Source organism: Electrophorus electricus, chromosome 21 (genome assembly GCF_013358815.1).
Source record: "Electrophorus electricus isolate fEleEle1 chromosome 21, fEleEle1.pri, whole genome shotgun sequence".
NCBI lineage: Eukaryota > Metazoa > Chordata > Actinopteri > Gymnotiformes > Gymnotidae > Electrophorus > Electrophorus electricus.
The window spans coordinates 5,028,716-5,045,310 of record NC_049555.1 but is presented as its reverse complement, the minus strand read 5'-3'; the positions used below and the strand labels follow the sequence as shown (position 1 = coordinate 5,045,310).

At 39.6% G+C, this 16,595-nt stretch overlaps 1 protein-coding gene across 1 annotated transcript; it reads right to left on the bottom strand.

Moving 5' to 3' along the window:
* Positions 1–462: 462 nt before the first annotated feature.
* LOC113580692 (beta-1,3-galactosyltransferase 2-like) lies at positions 463–10,748 on the bottom strand. Its single transcript, XM_035521145.1, has 3 exons — positions 10,712–10,748; positions 10,360–10,510; positions 463–1,354 (listed from the first exon to the last, which is right to left on the bottom strand). The coding sequence occupies exons 1-3, from the start codon at positions 10,746–10,748 to the stop codon at positions 463–465; spliced, it is 1,080 nt and encodes a 359-aa protein (XP_035377038.1).
* Between the last annotated feature and the right edge of the window lie 5,847 nt (positions 10,749–16,595).

Below are 16,595 nucleotides of genomic sequence, written 5' to 3'. Positions count from 1 at the left end.
CCTACTTAGTTCATGTTCAAGGTATTAAATCATGTCAGTACTATTTGGGTTTGAATTTATGTACTTGAATTGTAAACTGCTGAAATTGCTTCTACATATTTCAAAATATAAAATTCACACTTCATTAAAACAGATCACATGCACTCCATAATAAATATTAATCTAATCTAAAATAGTATGATTTTAATCTGGATTTTAAAACCTTTGCAGAGTTTGTGTTTCTAATATTCCCTAGAACACTATTCCTGTATTAGTTAAGATGGTTGTTGTTGATTGATCAGTGTAACTCATGGCATTTTGTCTTGCAAAAGCAGAAGTTTTCAATTTTTTTATCTAATTGTTAAAATTGTGTGCTTTGTGCTTTTTGCTTAGTTTCAATATTTTAGTAAAAATAGATAAGATTAAATGTAATACTACAAGGTAATACATTTAATATCACTTTACAGGGTTTTCCTGCCTACATCAACACAGACTGCCATACTTGGTAATATCTTTCCAGTAATAGACCAGCTCATCAGGGTTGTCTGTGACTACAGCAATAAGGTTGGCATAGTAGCAGCGACTGTACCATGATGGTGGGCTGACCACAAACTGTGCAGGGTTTGGAGGGTTTACAGGAGCTATGTGGAGTCGTTCAAGACACAAGCCAATATATGCATCCTCTATGAATATGGGTTTAATTTCTTTCGACACTTGCAGAATCTTTTTTGGCAGATCCATAGACATTATGTAGCACATGCCCAAAGGATAAGGTGGATACACAAAGTGGGGATACACACTGAAGGGTATGTAAAATTTGTTGGCTGGATCTCTGATGACAATGTTGTTATACCACACTTGGCCAGTGATGTAGTTGTTCTGAAGTACGTAGGGGCTCCGCAACATCTTCATTAGACCCTTGATGTTCAGCAAAATGTCGGCATCCACCTTCACTGCGTAGTGTGCATGGGGACAGTGTTCTGTCAGCCATTCCAGCATCACCATGGTTTTAATGGTCAGGTTCCTGTAGGAGTCTATAAAGTTGCTCTGCAGCAGGTCCCGGTGGTGCATGTTCTCCTGATGAACATGCGCCTGCAGAGCTTCTGAGTGTTTCCCACTTGGTAAGCCCAGTAGAAACAGAACCAGCACCACTCCTTTTTGGACCAGGCTGTCATTTCCCCATGTCTTTCTAATGGCAGCACGTGCTTCCATGTGGTGAGGTGCCACAGGAACGATCAGCACCAAAAATGGGTTATGCTGCCCACACTTCTCCAACTGGTCCAGGATGAAGTGGTATTTGTAGGGGTAAACCACATGGTATGATCTTTGATCGTTGATCCAGAGCTGAAACCTCTCTCTGGCCCAGGACTGAGTACTGAAGGTAATATAAACTAAGAAATTTGTCCCAACTATCAAGAACAAAGTCAAAGCACATTTCTTCTTTCTTGTGTACTTTAATGAGGTGCACTCCCACTTAAGGTTGCTGTGTGATTAAGGCAGAGAAATATAATCATTTTTCCCATCTTGTAACAAGACTAAACAAGCCAGCTGGCATCATACAATGGAAGATGGTTGCATACCCAACCCCACCCATAAATTGCTTGAAATTATGAAATTGCAGTATTTATAAGAAAAGTATACCTTTTAAGAATAAAAATGTACATATAATTTCTATACAAATTCTAAACAATAAGAATTAAATATATTGCTTGTTCTTTGAAGTTAACAAAATCTCTATTTTACTATTAAATTGCTAGTCTTCTTGCATTTTTTTACACCAGTTTCTTTAATGCTTTGCTTTTGGTATCCTTTCTTTGCTCTTGAATTCTGATATTTTAAATGTCTGTTGGTTAACTGGGGTGGGTGAAAATGGGCAATTCTTAGATCTTGAATAGAACATCGCTTTTTGCCTATATGAATAAGTGTTGACATAATAATGGAAGGTTTTTATGTGGATCTTCCATCAGGGCCTACCACCAGCCCAGCCATCCACCCCCTTGCATTCTATTAACAATATTTTACCCAGCAATCCTATTAGTGGGAGCAGCTTCTATAAAGAAACTTCTATAGAGAATCATGTATTTTCTGCTGCTATTACAGTAATTTATTAATTCACTTTTTCAGTTTCACACTTTTTAAAAACTTATTCTTCTGTATATTGGCAATAAATGTCTTACTATCAAATTGCAACACTTAAAAAATAAGTATTTAACTTTAAAAGTACATTGTTTCAAATTGGTAACCAAATATTGTAATATCAACTAGGAGGTCTTTGCTCATTCCGTCCTGTTAGCCATACCCTATGCAAGGTATTGCATGAGGAAAAATAGATTTAATCCTCACTATTCACAATGTATAATTTTAAATTCTGATACTTAATATTTTACATACAGATCTTGTAACTATATTTAATACTTTTGTCACAAAATTAGCCCCTTAAATATTCCACATCTTATTCTTCTTAAGTAGACCTCAAGCTAATACTATACTTGTATCCTTTAAAAACAGCAAACATTCTTAGTGAGCCAAACAAAGGAGTGGCTGCATTTTCGCAAAAAAGTACACCTTCCAGTTTTACTGGTAAACTGCAATGTCTGCAAACCTCCCTGAAATGCATGTTTAAAGTAACTTTACATTAATTAAGGTATAATTTAAGTTATAAATAAATAAAAAATCCTCCCTACATTGTTTTCTGACAAAGCAGAACCATTACCTTGCTTTAGGTGCACTCTGACTTTGGGTCCCAACTGGCATGCAGTGTTTTAGGCTTCCATCTTCTGTTAGTGTAGATAACATCTCTCACAACTTCGTCACTTTAATGGTGCACCTGTGTTTTGACAGCGTTCCAAATGTTGTATTTATTTTCTTCTACCAAACAAAGGGAGTTGCTTGAGTGCCAAAGCCTAGAGTGAAGGAGTCACCATCAGCACAGAACTTCATCCAGCCCAGGAACAGGATCTAAAGTTGTAATTTAAAACCAAGCTCAACAATTGACTCTAGTATAGACACATGAGGAACTGCTCAGAGCTGCACTGACCGTATTGCAAATGATGACTGAGAACAAATACACTCCAATGTCAGGGTGAGGAGGCGGAGCCTGCTGAACTAGAAATGTCTGAGGCTAATGTTGCAACAGGCTTTACATAACCTGGTCCCGGTGGTGCATGTTCTCCTGATGAATATGCGCCTGTAGAGCTTCCAAGTGTTTCCTGCTTGGTAAGCCCAGTAGAAACAGAACCAGCACCACTCCTTCTTGGACCAGGCTGTCATTTCCCCATGTGCTTCTATGTGGTGAGGTGCCACAGGAACGATCAGCACCAAAAATGGGTTATGCTGCCCACACTTCTCCAGCTGGTCCAGGATGAAGTGGTATTTGTAGGGGTAAACCACATTGTACAGCCCTGGAACCTCATATGTCTCTTGCTTAAGATTGTCATTCCTCCAGCTAATTAAGCAGATTCTGACCTCAAGGAAAAAGGTCCAAACACTCATCCTATTGCACTTATACCTCTTTGAAAGACTCTATTGCTTTTGAATACTAGAGAGAGAGGAAGATCCAAAGCAAAGTCAATATAAGCTGATGCAGCCTCTTTTTGCTTACTGAATGAGAGAGAAAAAAATACTCCTTTATTTAAAATAAATATATTTGATAAAGCTTGTATAAAAATACTCATACTAATTTACCATAAATATGTGCAGTAAGTAGAGAAAGTCACAGTCACCCTTATTAGCCCAGAAATAAACTTCTAACACTTGATTGAAATGAAAACATTTTGGCTTTATCCCACAGAGCAGTCAAAATGATCATTAAGAAGCAAAAGTCACCCAGTCCTTGCCTACATCAAGCGATCCATTCAGGTTGGATGAGTGAACAAGGGCAAAGCTAATCAAAGAGACCCATGTGAGCTTGAAAGAGGTGGAGATAGGATTAAACACTGTGATTTCCTATTAAACATTCTTATTGATCTTGGCTTTCACCATTGTTATCGTTTGGTACATTTGATGGTTATGTTGTTTTATTTACATTAGATAACTATGAATATTTACTGCACACACTAACAAATATTTTCAGAACTAAAAACATTTGTACAGTTTAATCAACAAGGTTTTAGATAAGATTAAGGATAAGATTAAATATCGTAGACTGTGTATAAGAAAAAAATTACTGGAGCCTTAATGGCCAGTTTTTTAAGTTTAACATAGCTTACTTTAAATCAGTTCTAATAGCAGTAAGAATGCATCTTTAAAAAGTTAAAATGTACTTTTGTACTTTTAAAAAATTTACTTTTTAGTCTAGGTTTAAAGCTGAACTATGTGCAAAAGGTTGAATTGTGCAAATCTAAGTCAAATTAGTGATGTGTCTATTTACTTGGAGAGTTTAAAACAAATATTAATTCAGTCATGGAAATAATATAAGTTTTGATTTACTAGATGAAAAAAAGGTTTGACTAAATTCCTGTGAGAATCCGTGCCTTTTATTTTTCTTACTAGAAAAGGTGTTTAAATTGAACAACCACATTCTGCAGTGTTAGCAAAAGCAAAGCAACAAAGAATACCCTGTTCCTAATCTGTTCTGATCCTAAAGATATGGGATTAATGCATTTTTTCTGTTAGCTTCCTTAACCATCATCCTGAAAGACACACACATCATAAAGAATATGTGACTTTATATTTCCTTTATATTTTATATCAGTCACAGACTCTGCATAGCCTTTCAGTATCTGATTTCAGTCAAGCAAGTGGGGTGCACACATACTTATATCATCTGTTTCTGAATGCGTGATGGGTTCAGGTTTATGCTGATCACACGCATCTTGGGGACAGTGCCGGTCAGATGAGTCTGCCACTTTGCCGTACTGGAGTGACTTCCACTCGCTAACTGGTCAGGTGTCCTTCCCAGTTCATCAGCACATAACCTGGGTGTGAGTGTGCTGACGCACATGAGCCCTGTTGTACAGGGCTTTGTTTACCCTGGCTAAACAAAGGCAGACAAACAAGAAGGTAGAACAGTATTTACACGTAGGTAGGACTTAGGGAGCCCCTCCTTGGTCAGCTCAGTTTTCCACCACTCTGCCTCTCCCTGATCTCCTTTCCAACATGGCGGGATTAAATTTCTTTGCACAGAACACACCCTGTTTTCATAGATGAGGGGGTTGAAAAATGTGTGTGTGTGTGTAACGATTATGAAGTGGTGTCATGGTTCCTCTTTAGTGGCACTGTGAAGCAGCTGTGTTCATAACTGCCATATTAAGCTCGGCCATGGGCTGAGCAAATCTCCACTAAGATCCACTAAGCTCCAATAAGCTCAGTTCAAAGGTTGTCCTGAACTCTGCAAGAGAAGGCGAGCCATAAAGGTGACAGGAAGAGGAACACTGAGCAATGTCTTTTACACACACACACACACAAGGAACTGCAGGTTAGTTACTGCAGTGTACTGTAGTAAGAGATGTAAAAATATTCAAAATTGTAGTCATGTAAACAGTGTTCCCAGAGAAACAGAATATTCTGGGCAGAGGTCCTTCATCAGATGTGCAAACAAAGTGCATCTGTATAGCAGATTAGCAGTAGGAGGAATCAGTTTATATATGAAAAAATAGATGTTTAACTGATAAATTTACATGTAGCACATCTAGAGAGGTTGCTGGCTACACTGGAAACCTTGTGAAAAATCTCAGAGTACACAATATGATACTACAGTCATGGCCAAAAGTTTTGAGACTAACACAAATTTTGGTTTTCACAAAGTTTGCTGCCTCAGTTTTTATGGTGGCAACTCTAGATTGTGAAGAGTGATCAGATGAATTGCAATTACTTGCAAAGTCATTCCTTGCCATGAAAAAAATCACTGCATTTCAGCCCTGCCACAAAATGGCCTGCTAACATCATTTCAGTAATCTTCTCATTAGCTCAGTAGAGTTAGCTCAAGTGTTAACGAGGACAAGGCAGCAGATATCACTCTGTCATGCTGATTAGAAGAGCAGACTTAGGAATGGTTTTGCTGAAGATTTTGCCCAAGAACACTGCCATGAATAAGGAATGATATAAAAATATCCACCAAGAGCAACGTCTCCAAAGAATTTGGTGATAAACAATGCTTCTTCCAGCATGACGGAGCACCATGTCACAAGACAAAAATGATAGCCAAGCGGCTCGGTGAACAAAACATTTACATTTACATTTATGGCATTTAGCAGATGCTCTTATCCAGAGCAACTTATAAAAGTGCTTTGTCATTTACTCACTGAATACATCCTAGCCAGTACAGCATGTTAGAGTCCAATATACAAATGATCTAGAATACTGTAGAAATACAGGGATCACTGCTGATGCCTAGAAGTACAAAATACATAATGTCTATCTTAAACAATGATGTGTAATAAACAATGAGTGGTTGAGTTGGTTAAACAACATCAGTGTAATAAACAATACCCTACAATAAGTAATAATTTAGTCAGTCAACATAGGAGCAGGATCAGTTGGCATTTAAATATTTCACGAATAGATGGGTCTTCAGTCTGTGTTTGAAGACTGCAAGCAGAGTGCTGTCCAGACAGAAAGTGGGAGTTTATTCCACCATCTTTGAGCCAGGACAGAAAATAGTCTTGATGCTTGTCTTCAATGAGACCTGAAGCATGGTATTTCAAGCCGAGCTGTACTTGCGGTTTGAAGTACTCGAGGTACGGATCGAGCTTTGACAATTGACCTCATGTATGAAGGGGCTGGTCTATTTTTGGCTTTGTAGGCAAGCATCAAGGATTTAAATATGATGGGTGCAGCTACTGGAAGCCAAAGAAGGGAGCGCAGCAGCAGAGTAACGTGTGAACTTCGGAAGATTGAAGACCAGTTGTGCTGCTGCATTCTGGACAAGTTATAGAGATTTGATGGCTCTTGGAGGAAGACCAGCAAGTAGTTGCACTAGTCTAGCTTTGAGATCTAGCTTTGAGATCTTCCTGTGAGAGAAAGGTCTGAATCCTTCGTATGTTACAAAGGAGGAATCTGCAAGACCAGGTTAGATTTGAAACATGAGTTGAGAACGATAACTGGTTGTTCAAAGTTATGCCCAGGCTACGGGCAGCCTTGGATGGTGATACCAGGGAGTTCTCAAAGGAAACTGTGAGGTCATGGTAAGGGTTGGGAGTACCTGGGATGTATAGAAGCTCGGTTTTCCTGGGGTTGAATTTCAAGTGGTGAGCTGTCATCCATGATGCAATGTCAATCAAATATGCTGAAGACCTGTGTGTGAGAGGGTGGAAAAGAAAGAAATAATTGAATGTCATCAGCATACCAGTGGTAGGAGAAACCATGAGAAGATATTGAAATTTTGGGTCCATGGTCAGGAAACTTCCCAGATCTGAATCCCATTGCGAACCTGTGGTCAGTCCTCAAAAAGAGGGTGGACAAACAAAAACACAGAAACTGTGATCAACTCCAAGCACTGATTTATGTAACAGCCGGAGTGCCGCAGGGCAAGGAGCAGGACATACAGACTCCTTCGACTGAGACAGACATTTATTGAAAAACACAGAAGACAAAGGCACTCACATAAAACATAAACGTTAAACATGAATACACGTACGACTAACGTTAACGATGTGAACATTAACAAAGGCAATGTGAGCAACGTGCATACGAACACTAACATGATCAATAACTGACAACACTGCACACACCAGCAGGGGGTTTAAATACATATAGACAAACAACACTAAACCATGTGCAGGTGTGTGCTAATAAGGAGGGTGTGGTTACAAACAAGACAAACAAGACTTCCCACTGCATGCGGTGGGCCGAACCACGTGAATAGCGGGGAGAGGAATAGCTTGTGACAATTAGGCAAGAATGGGTTGCCATCACTCAAGATTTTGCCCAGAAGCTGGTATCCAGCATGCCAAGGTGAATTGCGGAAGTCTTAAAAAAGAAGGGTCAACACTGTAAATATAAAGTCTTTGCTTAAACTTGATGTATTTGTCAATAAAAAAGTTGAAAAACTTATGAAATGCTTATAATTGTACTTCACTATAGTATAAACACCTGGCAAAATGATCTAAAAAAAAAACTGGGTCAGTCTCAAAACCTTTTGCCATGACTGTGCAAGTAAAAACAAAATTAAAAATAAATAAAGCCTGTCTTAATCTATCTGTTCCCCTCTTCTTCTCTGTAGGAATTACGAAATGCAAGTGTCTGCTCAGAGCTAAAATAGGTTCTAAACTGGGAGTGGTTAGAAGGCCCTAGCCTTTTCAGTCCATGAATGTGTGTTATATAACCCATCCACATCCGGTAGGAATATATATTGTGTCCTTGTGTGTGATGACCGGCAAGTACAAGAGGCCTTTTAGGCCATTGTTCAAAGTTACCGCTCACACTCACTATCAAACCTCTTACACTCACCATCATAGTCTCTCACTCTCAATATCATACTCTTTGGCATTCTTGATAGTGACTGAGATAGTTTGATAGTAACTGTTTGGTAGTGAATGTGAGTGAGGTTAATTGTGAATGATAGTTTGATAGTGAGTTTGAGAGAGTTAGTAGTGAATGAGAGACAGTTTGATACCGAATGTAAGAGAATTTAATGGTCATGTTTTCTAATTGACCTAAACAGTTGTAATTTACATCAGCAGTTGCAGATTTGCTTAAAATCAAATATGCCCTTAATTTCCTAACAATTACATTCTTTATAATGTAATATTAAAATTTTTTATCATAGACTCCATCTATCTAGTTATATCTTCCCACACACCCTCTTGCCAATCTATCTCCTTCAAGCTCGGGTCCTCTACCAGTGGCTGCATAGTATTTTAGCTGTTCCCAGGACTGCCCTCTTCTGGACCGAGATCTCTGATGATTTCCTGGGATCTGTAGGAGCCATTTTCCCAGTTTGGGGGTCACAGCACTTAGTGCTCCAATTATCATGGGAACCACAATTGCCTTCACCCTCCATATCTTTTCACCTCTTCCTTCAGCCCTTTGTATTCTCAAGCTTTTTGTGTTCCTTTTTCCTGATGTTGCTATCCCATGGTATTGCTAAATCTATCATTACTGCTCTCTTCTGCAGTTTATCCACCACTACTATGGCCGTTTGGTTAGCCATTACCATTGTGTCTGTCTATATCTGGAAGTCCTACAGGATCTTAGCATATTCATTTTCCACTACCATTTGGGGTATAGCCCACTTGGAACTTCCAGCCTGTACTTAGCACACATGTTTCTGTACACTATGCCAGCAACTTGATTATAGTGTTCCATGTACACCCTACCTGCTGTTATGTGCTGGATATGTGCTTGGATAGGGACATCTTAGCACAGCCTTCATCTGGGGTCCTGCCTAGTGTGGTAGATCCCAGCCTCTATTGATCTCATGTTCAGTGCTTGTTCCTGTGCTGCCATGTGTAGTGGGAGCTGCAGCCCCTGCTCCTACGACTGCAATAAACCCTAAGGTAACCCTAACACCCCTCGCAGAAGGTCTCCTTATCAAGATGATTTGGAATACCAGTCTGTGCCCTACTGCCTGACCAGACCTTCACCCCGGGCCTCCGAGAGGCCTTCTTTACCAGCACCAAAACTCTTTTGACTCTACTAAAAAGAGCACTCAATTCCCTTATCAGACCTTCAAAGCCACTCAGTAAGGAAGGTTTATTACTCTGCAAGGACACATGGCCCAAAACTTTACATCCCCAGATCTGGCCTGAGGAACTAAAAGACCATAAAATACCCTGCTTGTAATTTAAGGATGACTTCACAAACTGGGATACTTTTTTTCAGAATCATACTCGTACCCCTGGATCTTGGTTGTTTCATCCAGGATAGTGGTTTTGATGCCCACTAGTCCTCGCCCCCCCCTCCTTCCGCTTAGTTTCTTAGAGTGCTGGATTTGGGATGAAACCCTCCATGCACTGTGAGGAGTTTCCTTGTCTCGATGTCAGTGCCTTCTGTTTCCTCCTCAGGCCTGCTTATTATGACAGCGGGGTATCTGATGACTGGCAGAGCATAGATGTTGATAGCCCGGATCTTATTTCTCCCATTCAGCTGACTTCTCAGGACTGACCTCACTCTTTGTAGGTATTTGTCTGTAGCTGCTTTCCTTGTGGCCTCCTCATGATTCCCATTTGCCTGTGGGATTCCAAGGTACTTGTAGCTGCCTTCAACATCTGCTCTGTTGCCTTCTGGTAGTGTGATTCCTTCCATTTTAGCCACCTTCCCTCTGCTTTAACTATACGGCCACACTTACCCTGTCTGGATGATATTCCGATGCCATTGTTGTATATCCCGTTGAGATGGATTAGTGAATCAATGTCTCATTCACTTCTGGCATACAGCTTGATGTCATCCATGTACAGGAGGTGGCTGATGGCTGCTTCATTCCATAGCCAGTATCCATACCAACTCTTGGTGATGATCTTACTGAGGGGGTTCGGGCCAATGCAGAACAGCAGCGGGGACAGGGCATCTCCTTGGTAAATCCTGCACTCGATGATGACTCTTACTATTGGCTTGCAGTTGGCCTCTAGGGTTGTCTTCGACAGCTCCAGTTCTTAATGAAGGTTGATGGTATACAGCCTCAAGCATTCCAGGATCCATGTGTGGAGCACTGAATCAGAGGCTTTCTTGTAATTAATCCAGGCGGTGCACAGGTTGGTCTGTCTGGTCTTATAGTCTCGAGTGATTGTTCTATCTACCAGTGTTCTTGCCAATGCCTTTATGGCCCTGCTCATGTACTGAGCCATGTGCTTACTTATCTTAGCTACAGTGATGCTGACAGGAGCTTCCATGTTCTGAAGAGGCAGGTTATCAGCCAGTAGTTGAATGGAACTGCTCCTTTCCGGGGGTGTTTTAGGATCAGGTCTGTCTGGCCTTCAGTTAACCATTCAGGGTGGGTTCCATCCATTAGCAGCTGGTTGATTTGTGTTGCCAGGTGCTTAAGGAGTGCAGACAGGTTCTTCAGCCAGTAGGCAAAGATCATGCTAGGGCATGGAGCTGTCTTGTTTTTCATGCTTGAGACCTTTTATCGGATGTCTGTTAGCATGGTGGTTACTGGATCCTGTTCGTGGAGGTCGCTGTGGTCTGCTTTCAACAACTACTGGCTCTTGTTGTTGTGTGATGCCTCCTTCTCCCATATGCTTTTCCAGTATTGTTCAGTCTCTGGCTTTCATGGGTCTGTTCTCATGCTGTTACCCTACCACCAAAAGTATACTTTGGATGTATTGTGGGAGAAGATTCTGTTTATTCTCCTGGCTTCTATTTCTCTTGTGTACCTCTTCAGGTGGGCAGCCAGCATTGTTAATCTTTGATTGGCAGTCTCCAAGGCCTAAGGTATAGAAAGTGTGTTGTACTTCTCAGGTACCTTCATCACCTGAGCTGCATCAATATAATATATAATATATATAAAATTAAAAATTGTCGTAAAGTACACAGGACAGAGGTCCTTCATCAGCTGTGCAAGCTTAAAATGTTTTGAAACAAACTCATTTCTATGGAAATTGGGTACTGCAGTTTCTCAGTACACTGCAGTTTCTCACGTAGAATCTTCTTCGGATTTATACATATATACTTATACGCACTTTGCCTGCACAGCTGAAGGACCTCTGTGCAAAATGTTTCTCTGGAAACTGTACCACTTTACTACTATTTTGAATCTCTCTCTCTCTCTCTCTCTCTCTCTCTCTCTCTCTCTCTCTTTCTCTCTGTTTATACATTTATTTATTTATTATAGTAGCCATGCGTGTTGATGTTGCGTTCTCGTTAGCTATAGCTTGACATCACACTCACTACCAGTCATAAACTGGTCGCAACACTTTTCACCCTACAGGATTTGGACTTTGGCATTGTTTGAACACCAGAGGTCAGACTTGACAGGGCGAACCTGTTAAAATAGCACATTTTAATACAGTAGCACATTATAAACCAGTGTTCCTTGTATTTTCTTATAACTGCAGGGGAATCAAAATTTGACTGTAATATTTGCACAGTATTTTGCATTGTTTATGATTCAGTAATAAAAAAAATAATTCAGTAAAAAAGTAATGCTTTCATTTTATTTACTATATGATGAAACTACATTTTATTTACAATATATCTTCTTCACAGTTGTAAACTTTTGCTACTGATTTCTTTCAGTTGCAGTGGATTAATATTTTTTTTTGTGTGTAAAAAGATCTATAATTAAAATGTTTCTACAGTTTTTTTCTCCAAAGATTTAGTTTCAAATATTGTGACAAAATCAAATTGTGAATCCAGTATTGCGAATCGAACAGAAGCATGAACAGAGGCATCAGTACACCCCTATTTATCATGCTGGGTATTTTTCAGAATCCTGTGAGCTTCTCGGGTTGTAGCTATGTGAACAATTCACACATAGCGATCAAGAGCCGTTTTTCAAGCCCCGAGCTAACGCCAATTTTTTTCCATGACCTCCAAAACGTGTTGGTAAGCAGAAAATCAGGACTAAAATCATGTAGTGTGAACTCGGCATAAGAGGCGAATCAGAAACTGCTCATTTAAATGACAACTGTCTAGGCCAATCAGAAAACATGACTATTAAACTCTCACATTCACTATTAAACTCACATTAACTATCAAACTCTTACACTTTCTCTATTAAACTTTCTCATTCCCTGTCAAACTCTAATTCACTATCAAACACTCTCTCATTCAATATCAAGAATGTCTAAGAGTATGATAGTGTGTGAGAGAGAGTATGATGGTGAGCTTGAGAAATGATGATAGTGAGTGTAAGAGGTTTGATAGTGTGTGAGAGGTAAGTTTGAATAATGGCCTAAAGGGCCTCCCATAGGCTGGTTCAGCATATAGTTTAGTTTGCTGTATACCAGTAGCCGGCTCATCAGATTTCCCCAAACTAAAGAAAATCAGGATATTCCTGAGGGCAGTATGTGATATCTCTTGCAAGTCTTTGAAGAAAGACTTTGTGATCCTTGTTTCTCACTGTAAAAATGTGCACATTTGTGTCTACATGTACAAAGTAAATAACCCCAGAACTTTAGGTAATGCAAATAAGGACCTTTTAAGTAAAGTATGTTTTCCATTGCTGTACAATGCGTTAACCATAAATGCTGTAAATATAGTATTGTGGGTGATTTGGTTTGTGATATTAAAAACAGAAGCCAACAGAATTTTATAAAAAGCTGTTTTCCTCAAAATGAGAAAATTTAAAGAATGGGGATGCCTATATTATGTTGTTCTAAATATGAGTTTCTGAATACCACATAGGTTAGTGAGTTTGTTTCATTTTCATTGCTTTTATTGAAAACATTTTTCCATTGGTTCAACAACAATAGCCAAATCCTGGAAATTTAAAAACACCCCACATCTCCATGGCTTCAACCCTGAGTTCACTCAGCTCTCGCTTCCATTAGCCTTCTTTACTGTGTGTGCAGTGTGGGAATAGAATAATCGTGGACATAAAATATAACACATCATTTCGATTGTCAGGGACCATGACCAGTACAACCCTTCCTCCCTCCATTTTCTTCATCAAACCACAGCAGCATAATCAGATTTGCATTGAAAAGAAATGCAAATGTCCAAATTGGGTCTTGTGCGACTGCAAAACTCACCTTCAGTTAATTGATTATGGCTTATGCTGACTGTAAATAAAGGAAAGAAGAACTCCAAGAACATGTCAGTGGCAAGAAAAACTGGGAACTGCAGTGACAAGTAACTTGTGTGAAAGTCTTTCTGCTTTTGCTCACTTAGCCACCTAGTGGAAGCTGGTGTGCTTGCTTTGGGGACATAGCCAGTGTAGCTACAATTTTGTGTGTGGATTGTGCAAGGAAATTCTCAAAATAAATAAATCAGAAACATCAGTGAATACATGCATATCACTTGTTTAACAAAATTTTGTATTTAAGAATGTTCCATATAAAACCACATTTGTATGAAAGGTATTCATATATACGTGTACAAATATTCTTGTGCAAATAATTTCACGTACATATAAATGACACTTTAGCAGTGCCTTGTCCAGGATTTTGTACATGGATTATTTTACTCCTGGATAGAAAGACACAACCAAATTTCAGGTTAACCATCTAGAATTAACCCTCATAACATAGCAGAGTTGCAAACTACTCACTTAAAATTCTGAAAAAGTGAAAGTCTAAAGGACCTGTGTTCAAAGACGAAATAGAGGAGACGATCGACAATATGTGTACTCCACATCCAGTGACTCCAGTCAAAAGTCCTACTACTAAGCAATTATGTCAAGGGGAGAATAAAGATTCAAAAAAAGATATCCAATTCTGACATTTTGAGAGCAATCAGTGTGTTGAGTCAAATACCAGAGTTTGTTTGTTTTTTCTACTGGAGTATTTGTACTTTTACTTCAGTAAGAGGATTGTGTGCTACATGGATGCAATATACTGGCTAATACAGTAAACTTAGTTTCAGATATATTGGCCAAATTGTTTCAAATAAGGGATGACCTAATGGTTATAAATCATTGCATGGTCTGGCACCTCCTTTGCTTCCTGCTCTCCTTCATAGATATTCACACTCTTGCTCGCTTCGCAACACCGCTGCCAGATCACCACCACTACCACTGCTGGATCTGGAGAGGGGTCCAGCTGATAAGGTGAGTGCCCTCCTGGACTCGAGCAGGTGAAGAATGCAGCTTCAGTTTACTGTAGAGTGGGTGGAGTACAGCCCGGAAGAGAAAAGCTGGGTGCAGATTCTGGATGCCAACCTGGTGACCTCTTTCCATCAGGCGCACACGTCCAAGCCAGCTCACCATCATCCAGGCAGAGGTTGGTGGGATCTCCGAGGGTGGATGGTACTATCACTGTGCATCATTCACCCAGTCCAAGGCATATGTTCACTGCTATACACACACACACACACACACACACACACATACACACACACACGCACACACACACACACACACACACACACACACACAGACACTGCATCTTCAGATGTCCCTTTTGTTTGCCCTTTCATTTCTGCCACTTATTTAAGCCCACAGGAATGCTCAAACACATTGTTCCTAACTGCTGTTGCTATACACCCCAAGTGTTTATCAGTGCTCTGCTGCATCTCAGCGCCTTGAGAGTTAATACCAGCACTTTTGCTTTTCATTTGCCCCTTAGCCAGCTTGTCACTGTGCTTATCGTTTATCTTAAAGCAGAATAGACACTCCAAATGTGCACTTTGATCTTTTGTTCAAAGAGTGTATTTAGTAGGAATCTTTACATAACATATTTGTCACTAAAACCAGAGAAATGCCAATCAAAAAACAAAAGAAGTCAGACCCATCATGTAGACACCAACCACAACCTTCATTTTATTTGCAACTTGCAGAACCTCTAGGGTGACTTTTTGCTTGGCATCAGCTTATTTCTTTGTAAACTCCTCAGACACGCAAACCTTTATTCCTTAGATCAACATCATCACACTGAGCACATTAGAGATCACAGTTTTGGCACGGTCATTCCCAGCTCCCCTAAGTAATCAGCTGCCTCTGCGCCAGCAAAATCTCTTCTGTGTATTATGTTAGCAGACTTTGCAAATATGTTCGAACTGAATGAAAGTGGGGTTTTTTATTGTTATTTTATGAAAGCAATGGTATGTTGTGGTGCATTGGAAAGTGGTGCATTGTAGTGGTAGATTTAAATGGGAGTGGATTTAAATATGGATATTAGGGAGGTGTGAAGTGACATGTACTTTACTGGGAGCAGGCTCCCTTGGGTAACCTTGGAGAAAACGTGAGCTATTTACCTGAACCCTCTTCTTAGTACTCATGATTTTAATCAAGATTAACTTTGTGCGAGTGTGTGGTGCTTACTCTTGCATTTAAACTGGACCTACAGTATGCTGTAGGACTTGATCACTTTGGGCAAGCTAGAAGATCTTCCATATGGTTTCAAGATAGGGTTGTACCCACATGTAGCCTATGGTCTTCATTCAGTCTGTAATGGCTTTTGTTGGTTTGGTATAGCAGGGTCTTAATGCAGACAAAATCAATTACAATTAATATGTAGATATTGGATGAAAAAACGTAAAAGTAATCAATCAGTCTCCACTCATCAATCAGTTGCCAGGTAGAAGTAACAGAGCAGAGTAATCACCAAACTCAAGGACCAGACTTTGACACCTAGTCTAAAGAATTGTACCTATTTTAGTTATCCATGAATAGAATATGTGAGGATTATCCTTTTTGACCCTAGTATTTAACATAAGTCTGCTATTCTTCCATGGCAATCTGAATCATGACAGCAGTCTGATCTGCTGAGGCATTTCTTTTAACATTTCATGATTTTGAAAGTAACTGTCCAGAGTGACATCCTTCATTGTAACACCTGACACTATAACCTCACATATCATTGATAAGTTTTCTCTTGTATGTTTTCCCCTTAACCACTTCCCATTTTGGTTATGGGCATTTCCTGAATCTGACACAGTTATGACTGAAAATAAATAAATAAACAGTGTGAATACTCAGAAAGATACACGATGTAAACATAAGCACAATGCAGATACTATTTCAAATAAAATTAATTTCCAGAAAGCTTTCCATTAATAAGAAACTCTAAACATTAAATGCATACATCTGAGGCAGGACAGATATAAAATGTGGTATACAATTGCACACTGTCTATGTG